Source organism: Nyctibius grandis, chromosome 3 (genome assembly GCF_013368605.1).
Source record: "Nyctibius grandis isolate bNycGra1 chromosome 3, bNycGra1.pri, whole genome shotgun sequence".
In the NCBI taxonomy this organism is placed as follows: domain Eukaryota; kingdom Metazoa; phylum Chordata; class Aves; order Nyctibiiformes; family Nyctibiidae; genus Nyctibius; species Nyctibius grandis.
In genome coordinates this window covers 42,237,556-42,251,937 of record NC_090660.1, presented here as the reverse complement: position 1 = coordinate 42,251,937, position 14,382 = coordinate 42,237,556, and the positions used below count along the sequence as shown (strand labels likewise).

General features: G+C 39.3%; 1 protein-coding gene across 1 annotated transcript in view; it reads right to left on the bottom strand.

The window, feature by feature from the left end:
* The window catches only part of GABBR2 (gamma-aminobutyric acid type B receptor subunit 2), a 523,105-nt gene that overhangs the window by 201,858 nt on the left and 306,865 nt on the right, over nt 1–14,382 (bottom strand). The window contains exon 8 of the mRNA XM_068396715.1: nt 12,662–12,722. Coding sequence (XP_068252816.1) covers nt 12,662–12,722 — 61 coding nt within the window. The remainder of the gene's footprint in view (nt 1–12,661; nt 12,723–14,382) is intronic.

Genomic DNA, 14,382 nt, shown 5'->3' with positions numbered 1-14,382 from the left:
TAAGAAAAGTATGACTCAGTCTTTTTGTTCCATGGGCAAGGGGACATTAGAGTCCTTAGCAAGCTTTTTAAAGATGTTTTGCCTAAGTCCTAAATATCTGGGGTTCTTTTGACTCCCAGAGTCTGCAAGAGGGAACTCTGGAAAACGAGCTTGCTCTCAGTCTACTTATGTGACTACAAAGGGTCTATACTGCCACTGGAAATAAAGAAATGGAAAGCTACGATTTCCTGAACTGGCATCCCCACTTTATTTCTTTTGACAGGGACGGAGACAAATTCCTGTTCAAGAAAGCCAGCAAGATTCACTGAAAATAAACAGAGATATGCTTATGAAAGAATTGTAACAAATTTAATATAGTTATTTTAAATAACGTGATTCAAGCCAGAAAATGACACCTGTGCTGTTGTAGAGTGTTACTTAAGGTCAGACACTTAGAAACAAAATTCTAAAGAAGTTTTTCTCCTCCTAAATCTATTAATTACATAAACTTACTTTCTATTACCATGTTTATCGCATCAGAATTCTTTAATTTCTGAACTGGATTCCAGTGATGATGTATTGAAACAGATTGTTTTTACAGAAGCTAAAATGTCAGCTTAGAGAACAAGGTGCCAATACAATGACTGTATGATCAGCTATTACTTGAAATTAAATTAGCACTTGTAATGACAGAACAAAACCGAACTATGATTAGGATGCAAAAAGAGGGACTAGTAAATTTGAAAAGCAATTTAGTCTTTTTGTGCCCTTAATAAGGAGCTAATATCTGGATTAACACTGTTCCTGTGCTCTCAAGGTTTAACACCAAGGCCTGCACGAATTCTGCAGCACAGGATTCACAACTGCCTTTAATCACCTACACAGTGAACAAACCCATCTTCGCTGTTTTTTAAAAAGTGTTCCTTGTTCATCTCCCTTATCTATGTTCGGTCTGCTTGTCATCTTTGTTTTCTCATAATACTGTGATAATATTGCCTACCATCCTAGATGTAGTTGTCTAAAGGAAATTTTTGTCAAATATTCTTAGTTATAAAATTCCATTGACTTAAAGATCTGTCAGGTGTTATAACCTTATCTCAGTATCTCTAGCCTACAACTATAGAAACTTTTACCTGCTGGCATGTTGTACTACTTAACAATATTCCGGTTTTGCCTGTTCAAATGCTGTAATGTCAAGTAAGAAATCTATGTCCTTTTAGTGACCTAGATAAACTTCATTTTCGTCTCTTCCATCATTAAGAATTAAAGCTGTCCTGTTTCACGGGTCTGTATCTCTTGGGGAAATATTTGAACTACAGGTCAGGGACAATGACATTGCAATACACCGCATTCTCTATTAATTTCGTCAAATGAAATATTTTCCCATAATATATATCAGAATCTGACGGATTTCTTGTAAGTATTCGGGCTCTTTATCCCCCTGTAGAGACTGTATTACAACTCCTTCCAGAAAAAAAAATCTCTCCGAGATGCCGTGGGGAGAGACTTGCCAGCACACAGCTCTGCAGAGATCAGCAGGTCGAGGCGGCTCCACAGCCCTTGAGAGAAACTCTGCCTCTCTTCAAAAGGTGAGGAGGACTGGGTGGTGAAAAAGTGGGACAGCATTGTACATCACCTGATATAAAACATCAGAACGAGTTAACTCTAGAAGAGGTAGGTTTCTGAATATCGATGGCAAAAAAATAAGTATTATTTAAGTTGCAGTAAAAGTAGGAGAGCTCTAAAGGAAACAGCTGACAATTCGTTCAGGTCCATCCCACACACCATTTTTTTAGCAGGGTACTAATTTCTGTTAACATTCTGGAGCTGGATACTTCAAACTTTTGTAGAGATTAATTATTGTAAAATTGTCTTACACTGTTTTCCAACTTTTTTTCTTTCCCGTTACTTTCAAAATTTAGTCCTTTTCTTGGTATTTAAGACAGCTCCTAAGACATTTTTGCACAAAATGGTGACAGAGACTTGTCAGTTCCTAAGAAACGCTTTGCACTTCTGAGCATGCCGGATGAACTGAAGTGGAATCCTATAAAAAAAAACAGCTATTTCTATAACGTGTGTGCTTGTCCCGGTAATAATTATTTGCACAGCCCAAACCACCTCTCAAGGGATGAACTGCTGTATAAAACACAGGCACACACAGAGTGATAAATAGGTCTCCCTTGCTCCCCACACAGCCCTGCATCTCATGCCCTGGGGGAAAATAATGAATCCAGGTCTTCCCGACGACTCTCTCTTGCTTACTGCAGCTTTGGGTGGCACAGAAATACCCAGCTAGTCTTAAACCAGCTGGCTTGAGTGCTGATAGCTGCAAAGCTGTGGTCTCCCATAGCTGCACTCCCAAAGGAAAGGTTACCTACCAAAATGCTTGTTTTGGTCCTTGGTACATTTCCAGCTTACATTCTGTTCCATGTTACTGTTGCTACACTGTTAGCAGCACCCTAGTTTGCCAGTTTAAAGCTAGCTCAGGTAAAACGAAATAAGCTGCCGTGACAACCAGCAGCTGCAGAACCAGCGTACCCTTTCCGTGCATCCTCCCTGGCCCTGCAATTTATATCCACACAATATGGCTTGTTCCAAATGAACAAGTGACTCTAGCAACTCCACACACTTAATCCCTTTAATCTTTCTTTATAAGTAATGCCCTAAGACCCCAAACAATTTCTGTAGCTCTTATCTGTCCTTCCTCCAGTTTGACTGTGCACCTGCACAGCTAAGCACCTGAATCTCAATACAACCACAGAATCACAGGATCGTTTTGGTTGGAAAAGACCCTTGAGATCACCAAGTCCAACTGTTAACCTACCACTGCCAAGTCCACCACTAAACCATGTCCCTAAGCACAACATCTACTCGTCTTTTAAATACCTCCAGGAATGGTGACTCCACCACTTCTCTGGGCAGCCTGTTCCAATGCTTAATAACCCTTTCAGCAAAGAAATTTTTCCTGATATCCAACCTAAACCTCCCCTGGTGCAACTTGAGGCCATTTCCTCTCTCCTATCGCTTGTTACCTGGGAGAAGAGACTGACACCCGCCTCGCTACAACCTCCTTTCAGGTAGTTGCAGAGAGTGATAAGGTCTCCCCTCAGCCTCCTTTTCTCTAGATTAAACAACCCCAGTTCCCTCAGCCACTCCTCACAAGACTTGTGCTCTAGACCTTTCACCAGCTTCGTTGCCCTTCTTTGGACTCTCCAGCACCTCAATGTCTTTCTTGCAGTGAGGGGCCCAAAACCGATCACAGTATTCAAGGTGCAGCCTCACTAGTGCCAAGTACAGGGGAAAATATATTCCATGTTTATTTGTAAAAACAAAACAAACAAACAAAAATCCCAACAATTAGTAAATAATACTATTACAACAGATTACAAGAGGTATAACTGGCTCAGGGGAAAACACTGCTGCTGGTAGGTACGGAACAAAAAGAGAAAATGAACAAGAAATGTCTCCAAAATAATCTGACAATAAAAGGGGAAAACAGATGTAAACATATACAAAAACATAATCTCCTTTATGTTTTCATCTGACAGAGGACTGGTATAAAGGTGCCTGAGATAATGATAATAAAATGAAGGTGATGTTCAGTTCTAGTAAGGTACAGAATAACATACAAGAGAAAAATATCAGGTATACAGACAGAGTGGTTGGTACTGATTAATTAATAGCATTCAGGATGAGACCTTGGACTTGGTGTGGCAGGTTCTTTGAAAACATCAGTGCTGTGCTCACTGGTGATCAGAGAGACAAAGAGGGATGAATGTGGTAGAACAGAATATTGGAAACATGGAGAGGTCATTCAGCCGTGTGATGTATAGAGGTGGATGTTTCAATGCTACGTGTGTCTCATTATGCTTTCGCAAAAGGGGAGTAAGAGTATCGGAAGAGGTAGGGGATTATTAGAATTATAGAGCAGCTTTTACAAGAAGAAAAACTAAACGGATGACAAGGACTTGCATTTCTAAAAGAATCATTGATAAGAGAGATCTGTAAAACATCAATGATATGAAGAAAGTGAATAAGACACAATTATTCACTGCTTCCCCCATTACAAGAAGCAGAGTATGCCCAATGAAACTGTGAGATACCTGGTTTAAAACAAACAAACAGATGGAAGGGCTTAAATCATTACATGCATAATTATTTCATGAAACCCATTGCCACTGGATGTGTTGAAGGTCAAAAGCATAAATAGATTCATGAAAGATATGATAAATTGATAGAGGATAAATCCACATGCAACTGTTAAACCTGATGGTCCAAAGACACCCTCCATCTCTAAAAGTAATGAAAACACTTGCCTTGGGAATTGAGAGTGTATGAAAGAGAAAAAACAATTCTATATACACCTGTTCTGATACACATACCCATAACTGACATATGCCGTATCCTTCCATCAGCTGAGCTGGACAGAGCTTGTTATCTGATCCAATACTGCAATTCTTCATGCAGTAGCCATACAAATAATTATGGTCAGATGCAAACAAAGAGTCAGGTGTTACAGCAGGTGAAACACCAAAATCTCTGCACTCCAAATCCCACCACCTGGTATATACAGACAAGGGAGTAGTTTCACTTCTCTATTTGGGGTTGTCAGGACATAAATGGTATCTCTTGACAGAATTTTTTAATTATCAGTGCTTTTTTTTTTAATGTACATGTGTATGTGTACATTAGGCATTTGACACGGTCTCCCACAGCATCCTCGCAGCTAAACTGGGGAAGTGTGGTCTGGATGATCGGGTAGTGAGGTGGATTGTGAACTGGCTGAAGGAAAGAAGCCAGAGAGTGGTGGTCAATGGGACAGAGTCCAGTTGGAGGTCTGTGTCTAGCGGAGTCCCTCAAGGGTCGGTTCTGGGACCAGTTCTATTCAATATATTCATTAATGACTTGGATGAGGGATTAGAGTGCGCTGTCAGCAAGTTCGCTGATGACACAAAACTGGGAGGAGTGGCTGAGGCGCCGGAAGGCTGCGCAGCCATTCAGAGAGACCTGGACAGGCTGGAGAGTTGGGCGGGGAGAAATTTAATGAAATATAACAAGGGCAAGTGTAGAGTCCTGCATCTGGGCAAGAACAACCCCATGTACCAGTACAAGTTGGGGGCAGAGCTGTTGGAGACCAGCGTAGGGGAAAGAGACCTGGGGGTCCTAGTGGACAACAGGATGACCATGAGCCAGCAGTGTGCCCTTGTGGCCAAGAAGGCCAATGGCATCCTGGGGTGTATTAGGAGGGGTGTGGTCAGCAGGTCAAGAGAGGTTCTCCTCCCCCTCTACTCTGCCCTGGTGAGGCCGCATCTGGAGTATTGTGTCCAGTTCTGGGCCCCTCAGTTCAAGAAGGACAGGGAACTGCTAGAGAGAGTCCAGCACAGAGCCACGAAGATGATTAAGGGAGTGCAACATCTCCCTTATGAGGAGAGGCTGAGGGAGCTGGGTCTCTTTAGCTTAGAGAAGAGGAGACTGAGGGGTGACCTCATTCATGTTTATAAATATGTAAAGGGAAAGTGTCAAGAGGATGGAGCCAGGCTCTTCTCAGTGACATCCCTTGACAGGACAAGGGGCAATGGGTGCAAGCTGGAGCACAGGAGGTTCCACTTAAATATGAGGAAAAACTTCTTTACGGTGAGGGTGACCGAACACTGGAACAGGCTGCCCAGAGAGGTTGTGGAGTCTCCTTCTCTGGAGACATTCAAAACCCGCCTGGACACGTTCCTGTGTGATATGGTCTAGGCAATCCTGCCCCGGCAGGGGGAGTGGACTAGATGATCTTTCGAGGTCCCTTCCAATCCCTAACATTCTGTGATTCTGTGATTCTGTGATGTGTGTGTGTTGGGGGGGGGGGAGGAATCACCTCTTTCTGTCAAGAACTGATTGGGACTCCCTTCTTTAAAACACATCAGCAGAAGGGGAGATGCAGCACTTCCCTTTCACATAGTATCTATTTAGATATAAATGGCTAGAAGAGTCATCATATACTTGCGGAATTCCAGGTTTAATTCACTTTCTGCCTGAGGAGAACTGTAATTTCCACCTCTTTCTATTTATGACCATGCTATATATATGTCTGGGTAATGGCTTTCACTATTTGTCCTCCTAAAAATCTTGTACAACATAGGAAAAAAATCAAGACCAGAAGACAAAGGGTCAGAAGTCCTGACACTGTAACCTACTAGTAGTTATGATCCTCACTTGGGTGAGGGATCCAAGCCGCAAAGTTTACTTAAGCATTTTACATTCAAATAATGCATTGGATTTAAAGGAAAGAAAACCCAAAACATAGAAGCGGTGTTGGAAGAGGAACCAAATCTATGCTTCCTCCCTAAAAATGACCTAACCACCAGTTTAAGGTTTCATGCTTCTCTTATGTCTCTTACTAGAAACAATTCAAAGAAATACAACAAATGGTATTAGTAGCATATAGTGGATAGATTCTTGCCAATAGTGTCAGAATCACATATCACACACTGTAGAGGAGCAATAGCTTACAATTAAATACAGTTGGCCTAGCAGAGACCTCAAGATGTAATAAAAGTCACCTGTTTGTCTCAAGGCACAATGAATATACCTATGCCACTTCAGAGGTTTGTTTAACTTTGAAACTTCCAGAGGTAGCAATTTTATGAACTTTCTAGAGTTTAAATACCATTTGCATTGGAAAGTTTTTCCTAATTTTTGGCTTAAATCTGCACTGCTACTATTTAAATCCCTTCCTACTCAGCCAGCCAATGAGGGCAGGACAAGCAAATGTTTTAGTGGCAATTGTCATGTATTTCAACCATCTTCAATCAGCCTAGATGTCTTGCTTCTCCTCATGAGGTATGCTTTTAATCCTCTGTCATCTTTACACATTTGCCTTAAATTGGCACTGGACACAGTAGTTAGCTGTAGCCTTTTGGCACTGGAGAGATTAAAAGCATACTATTATTTATACAACCCAGTACAGAATTTTTCTTTTTTTACCTCTTCATGTTTTTGCTTATTCACTTCAGCCCGTGACCCACTGTAGCCCCTAGTTCCCTTTATGTATAACTATGGCGTGGTGAATTGTTCCCCATTTTATATTTGTACAGCAATTTATTCCCAATGTAGCACCAGGCATTTGACCTAAATAAACGCCATTCTGTTTTCTCCTGATTACTTATTCAATTTTTTAATATCTTTTTGAATCTTTGTCTAGTCCCCCTTGTGCTTGCTGGCTCCCTCAGAGACCATTGTACATTTGATAATTACACATTGTAGTTCATCATCTTAATCAGTAAGGACAATATTCAGTGACTCCAGATTTAAGGCACACCCTTTCAGGACTCTACTTGGAATATCTCTCCACATTAGGAGGCTATTCTTTTCATTGAAATGGGACTCCAAATCAGTATTGTGGACATGTTGTAGTTTCATATAGACGATACTGTCCCAAATTGCTTAAGAAAATGTCATTGCCAACAAAAGAAGGAACTGGTACTCCACAGAGGTAGTGTGACTGAAATCAATGCCTAAAATATTTGTTGAATCAGCATTCTAAATGACAAGCTAAACGACAAGATAGTACCAGTGGGTTTTTGTATACCACAGTTCAGACTATCAGGATGAACTGGTATTGAAACATCTGATAGCATGTAGAAAACTATTATTTAAGGGGATTTCAGTCAGGTGGGACCTATTAAAGGTTCCATGTAGTCACCACTATCTACCCTGAAGCTGAAAAAGCAGGTTCAGGGCGGGAGGGGGTGTGTGGTTTCATGTGTGTGGTGTGCTGGAAAATTGCTACAAACCACTACAGGTACTGTTTAATAGACTTAATTCTATTAAAGACAGAATGAATTGATTACTAAGCTAAAAAAGCAGTGGTCACTATGATATGAATGGCTACAATTGTAACTAAACCACTCATATGCAGATAAAATGGAGTGGATCTGGTACACCAAGAAGTCTGCCACACACATTTTTGCGCCTGCAGTCAAGCACTCCAGTTACGATGTGTCAGAAGTAAGCTTTCTGACTCCTTAATTAATTCCCTTTTTTGTGTGCAAAATCATTGTCTTTAATGACAGAGTGATCATTTTCCAGAAGAATCCAGCTGCCCAGGATAAACAGCACACTGTTTTACATCTTTATTGTTCATTACATGACACCAGCGATTATTTATTGTTCACTATTCAAATTCTGCTCAGCCAACAGAATTCTGTACTTCTTTCTTTATTTTTCCCTAAGTTCATATCTGGCTATTCAAAGGTACTCTTTAATCTCTGAAAAAAACCTTAACATTTATAAGGAGATTTTATTCTCACTTTGTAAATATGCTGCAGAAACAGAGAAATCTGAATCCACTGATTCTGGATATTTGACACAACAGATTCCAGATAAATGACATGAGATATTTCAAATTTGAGTTTTCAGAGTTGTCATTAAATATTTTCTGTTTATTGGATTATATTCCTTCAACATTGTCACAAAAAGTAAAACCACTAACTGATTCTGTGGGGTATAAACTGGACAGATGTTAAATATAAAAAAAATATTCAAAGACAATTAGTCTTATTACTTATATGAACCCTTATGGAAGCAAGAACCTAAAGTAGTTAAGAGTCTGATGGATTATATTTAGAATAATAGAAGGAAACATTTCCAGGGTTGGATTGATGCCCCTGGAGAACAAGCTATTGTATCTGTAGGTGATTCTGGAGAATTGTTAATGTCTCCTTCATTGAAGCAGTTGTGGACAGCAAACAAGTCAGAACTAGATGAACTGAAGCTCCAGGAAAGCAATCCCGGATTCTCGTGTACCTTGCTCTTGACTGTAGCATAGACATTGTTTGTGTAAACTCAGAGAAGAATATCTGGGGCTTTTACTGCAGAAATTCAGTAAGGCCTTTCCAATGGTGGAAAGACCAATGGTGTTACATTTCCATTGGAAGACCAACTACATTTCCATTGGAAGACCAATGGTGTTACACTTGACAAGCCACGCTCTCACTCTTGCTTGGTACCCAGATCAGCCTTCAACACTAACAAATGTCATATCATATTACCTGGCTAAATGAGTTGAAACTCTTAAATTCTTCCCAGGAAGGCAGCAGACGACCACCCACTTTCTTCAAGTTTTCTCAACATGTAGTTTCACAGACTTTTGTTCCTATCTACAAGAAGCATGATTTATGCGCATTTCAATGGTATTTGTTTACAATTCAGCTTTAATTTTCCCTTTTAACCTATGCCAGCACAGAATTCTCTTAGGTTTTCTCTAATGCTTGACAGAAATAGGAATATGACTGAAAGCAAGGTGCCTTTTAAGCTTCAGTCAGGTTAATCAGAAAAGATCTGCCAAAGTGAAACACTTTGAAGGACAGGTATGTATCTGTTCTTGCAGCCTCCTATATTACAGCAATCTACAATCTCAGTTTTGTTACTGCCCTCCCTGCTCCTTGATATGCAGACAACAGTTGCCAGGATCCTCTTTCAGCTCTCACCAGCCAAAAGATTTTGGCCATCTACTTCACCTATATGTTTGACAATGAGAACAGTCCTTTAACTGCACCTGTGGAAAAATTGTCATTCATTCGGAAGGGTGCCAGCTTCAAACATCACTTGGATATTTCACTTGGATATTTGAGCTAGACTGACAGACTGCTCTTTATTTCCCAGTAAGTAGGGGAAGAAAATGCTGTTACATGTGCTTTGTATCCTCTGCTGCATACTAAATCATTCCTGGGTGGTATTTACGATCTATAAAACAGTAAGTAGTTCGGTCACAGCTATCTCTGACACCATCTGTTTGACCATTTGCAAAACTAACAGGTTGCACAGGAGCTGAAAAAGAGACATGACTAGTGTGAGTTTGGCAAAAACTTTATGTAGATTCAAAATTAAACCAACTATTCAAAATTTCATCACAATGTGTCAGGCTTACTGCAGTTACCCTCTGAACCCTCATAGCCTGGTTTTCCGTGGCCTCTGGCAGACATGGCTGCCTGCTTTTTCCATAGCCAAAATGTCTGCAGATAGTCTTATCAACCCAAAAGTTTCCAGCAAAGAACAGAAAACGAAGCTCCTGAGTCTACCCAGATGATTTGCTACCCTGGCAAATGAGGAGCAGCATTTTTGGCCGAGGAATCTTAGTTCTGATATATGATTACCTATTTCCCTGTTTTATTTTTCTGCGTTGAATTATTTGGGATAACTGTGCATTTTCATTCAAATTGTTAACAAAACTATAAACCAGTGTAGATGAAGAAATTACTCTTGAAATATAGAACACTAAAACTGATGATTCCCAATTATGATGTTTGGATAATTAGTTACTAATACATTTAATATATGTTACACTCATAGTTACAATTAATCTCATAAAAGCACTTACAAGACATTTTAGATGTTTTTTTCTCCCTAGAAATCATCATGATTTGTATTATATTCTTAAAAAAAAGTTTAATGAATGAGTTGTATATCTGTCTCAAGCTTGATAGCACCTAACAGCTATAATTACAAAGGAAAAGCCCATTTACCATTTTAAGTACTGGAATTAATTAACTTCTTTCTATTATTAGGAACTTCCCCAATAGTTCAAGGTTTATTAAAATTTAATGTGAATGTTTCAGAAAGCTGCCTAACCAATAAAGAATTCTTTTGAACAAATTAATAATTTCTACAATTATACCACAAGTATTGAACATAAAAGCCTTGTATAAAACCAATACCAATGAAAGAAGAACAGAAAAAAAATCATTAGTAGTTAGAATATCATTTGTAGTTAAAAAAAAAGGTAGATTACTTTCACCTATGTTGTTATACTGTTCCTTATTTCAATTTCTCATACATTTTTGTACATTCTTTTCGTTTCCAAAATTAGTAAGAAACTAAGCAAAACTTAAGACCAGGCTTCAGATGTGTTGCCAGACTATTGTTTGCATGAGGCCTTTTCCTGAATTTCTCCATAGGATGCCTGGGTTATTTTTTCTTATAGGTTAATTGGAAACCTTTGGTTGATGATCAAAATCCCGAGTATGTACCTGAATCAGTTCTGAAACAGCAATTTTGTAATTGCAATGAATTATAAAATGGGCAGTTGTCTCCTATGTTCTTATTGACCAAACAGTACTTCAGCTGGTTGTAAAACCATTGATGTTAAATAGCATCTGATGTGAAACTGAAAACATTATAGAGAAATTCAATTTGAATCGTTGGAAATAAAAATCTATATAAAATCAGCTATCCTGGACTTCTACTGCTCCTTCAGATTAGCTCAGAAGATACATGTTGCGTCTCCCCATGATCCCCAGTCACATCCTTAATGCGCAGAGGGAATGTGCCAAATTTCCTCCTTCCGCGGATGCTCTAGAAGGGTACATACAGCTGCCTCAGGCATAATGCATCAGGGCTCCTTCAGACTTCTGAAGAATAAAGACCTCTTGTAAAATCCCCTTACAATATTTTCTCATGACTCTTTCATGTGGCTGTAAACACTGATACTATGAAAAAATGGGAGGGGGGAGGGGGGGAAGAAGAAGCAATTAATATTTATCATTAGTCTTGATCAAGAATTTCTCAATTATATTATCATGAGATGACGTCTGCAATGTTTTAGTGGGTAGAAGTGCTTCAGGGAACATGAGTTAATACCATCAGTTATAGTTGTGAGGGCAAGAGCAATCCCAAAGATTGCTTCAGTAAATTAGAATGAGTAACAGATCCCCCCAAATGCATTGCTGTTCATTAATAATAATGCCCACACAGCAGACAATTTCTGTTTAAAGGATGAGCCTTTGCAACTTGGCCATCAGGATTAAGTTTAAAGTGATCTCCTGAAGACAAAGGGAGTGCAATTTTCTTTCTCATGCATTGGCTGAAAAGGATTTGCCAGCTTTCTCACTACTACTCTCATAAGACCATCTAAATGCAATCGTCTCTGGTTTTATCTCAGCCTAGGAACAAAAACACGAATTGTGTTCTGTAAACTGTAGAAACAACTATAACATGTCTTCTATGAATCACCATTTCTGCAGAAAACTCTCCCAAGCAAGCACCCCATCCTGGCTGCAAATGACCCTTGACAAATCTCCGCGGCTGCATTTGTGGTCTGTGCTGCTGAGACCAGTCCCTGCAGGAGCAGCTCAGGCTGAGAGGGTGCAGCAGCTTGGCAAGTCACACTGTGGAGTGTGTTGCCTCCGAGGGATGGGGTCAGCATCTGGTGTCCTCTGCACGCTGAGGGACTGACTCCTGAAGCAGCTTTTAGCAAACGGTTGCAGAATGTCAAAAGTGAGTCTTCAGAGAGAATAAACACTAACTTGAAAGAACTTAACAGCAAAAATCCTCACTAAATTCCTCTTCAGATTCGGTTTTCAGAAACAACTGTATTAAGAAGTGGATGCTTAGATGACCAGCAGAGTTTTTCCAACAGTTGTTGGCTCTCATAGATCAGTAGTTTCTGTAAGTATGTGGATTTTCTTCTAGAAAAATTATTGGAAATATCTGGGAATACCTCACAGCACTCAGGGTTCAAAACACAGTATTTTAAACAGATAACAAAACTTTCTAAGCACCTCATTGCATCTTCCAAGCAGTTTCTTTTCAAAGTAATTGTACATATTTAAAACATCCTGAAACAAATGCAACTGATACACAAGTTTGAAACTGCGCATACATAATTATAAAGAAAATTAAATTGTGTGCAACCTACCTTGGAATTGCGTAAATTTGATGGTTCCCATCCTCTCTCCATTTCTGAAAACAACTTGACCCTAAATAAAATAAAGAAATACCTTAAAAGTTTTATATATCTCTCATAATATAGTTTCATTAGCACTGCAATTATTTTCCATTCACTATTAAAATTACCCAAGCAAGGTTTAAACTTTGAAGATAGCAGATTCAACCAAGGTTAAAATAACTCAGTAACACCTCCTTAAAGCCGCCTTTCACAGATTTCAAATGGCCTTAGAAAGCTGACCAGTGTTATCACCCACTTTTCACGGATGGAAATGGAGGTATGATAAAGCCAGTAACTTATTGAATCTCAGATGACAAGAGATACGCAAACAATTGATTTTCACTGTATGACTTTTTATCAAGGACATCTAAGAGCTATCAAAGATCACACAAGAAAATGGTTCTCCATTTCATCTATCATATGGTTCTCCAAATGGCCCTCTTATCTACTTGTATCAATGATTATGGATATATGTAGCTTTTTGTGGCTTGGTTTTGTACTATATTAACATGCACATCCTAGTATTCTTTTTACATGTAATGCCTTTAAGTCAGTACTACCCTTTGTTGTGCTACTGTTCAAAATAATGGTCACGTAATGCTGAAACCTCCTCACATATCCCTAGCAAACTACTCCCATCTTTCATCCCATCTTTCTGACTTAAATTAAGAAAAGTTCTCCCTTACTTTAGCTATTTCATGATTGAATATGAAAGAAGAGGTTTTCATTCATTTATGCTAAGAAATATCTTTAATATTTTGAACCTGCAGTGGAGTGCTATTTTACTGCATACCCAGTTTGGTTTATTATTATAATCTCCATTAATCCATGTTTCAGCAGACATCAGGATAAGAGAAATCAAACGATAAGCATGTAAGTCTACAATACATTTCTCTGTGCAAGCCAACCCCTTTTTGGATAACCCCTTCTGGTCACTGAAGGATTGCACTGAAGGCAACCACCTGTATCAGCTCCTTGCAAGGAACAGTACAATGGACGTGCAGCACAGCACACTCACCCCACAGTTCCTGCAAGCCACAAGACACCATTTCCCTTTGATAAATAGAAGAAGACACCCTTCAACAAGTATAAGCTACCTGGTGCTAAAGCTTAAAAGCCCAAAGGCCCAATCCGTGACAAAAAGAGAGCAAGAGAGATGAACACTGCTAACAGGAGAGATTCTGGCGACAGCTGCAGAAGGGTACAGGAGCTCCTCCTGCTGAAATCCAGTTGAGCTAAGTCTCACCTAGTGGCTACTAACACAGCTCCAGGAGAGAACATAAAACATTAGCAGGCAAATTTATGTGTGCACCTTAGCAGCTTTCATACAGATCTCTAGTTTGGAGAAGTAGTATTTAATATCCCTTCATTTGTTGGAACACAATCATAATGCATTTGGCTACTTCATTGAAGTGGCTACTTGGTTTAAGGAAAAAATAGTAGAAAATATTAAAGAAAAGACTTGTAAAGATGCTGTGCAAGTGTCACTTATTTCAGACATGTATCTATGGTCAATCCAGACTTAACCTTGCTAAATTCTTTGCTCTGTGACCTGTGTCGGAGATTTCTATAGTTAAATTTTTCACTGTGTGGAAAAATTACTTTTTAATTCGATTTTAAATTTACTGCCTTTTACTTTAACTCTGTCTCCTCTTATTCTTTTATTACAAGATAATAGGGTTGTAAGTTGT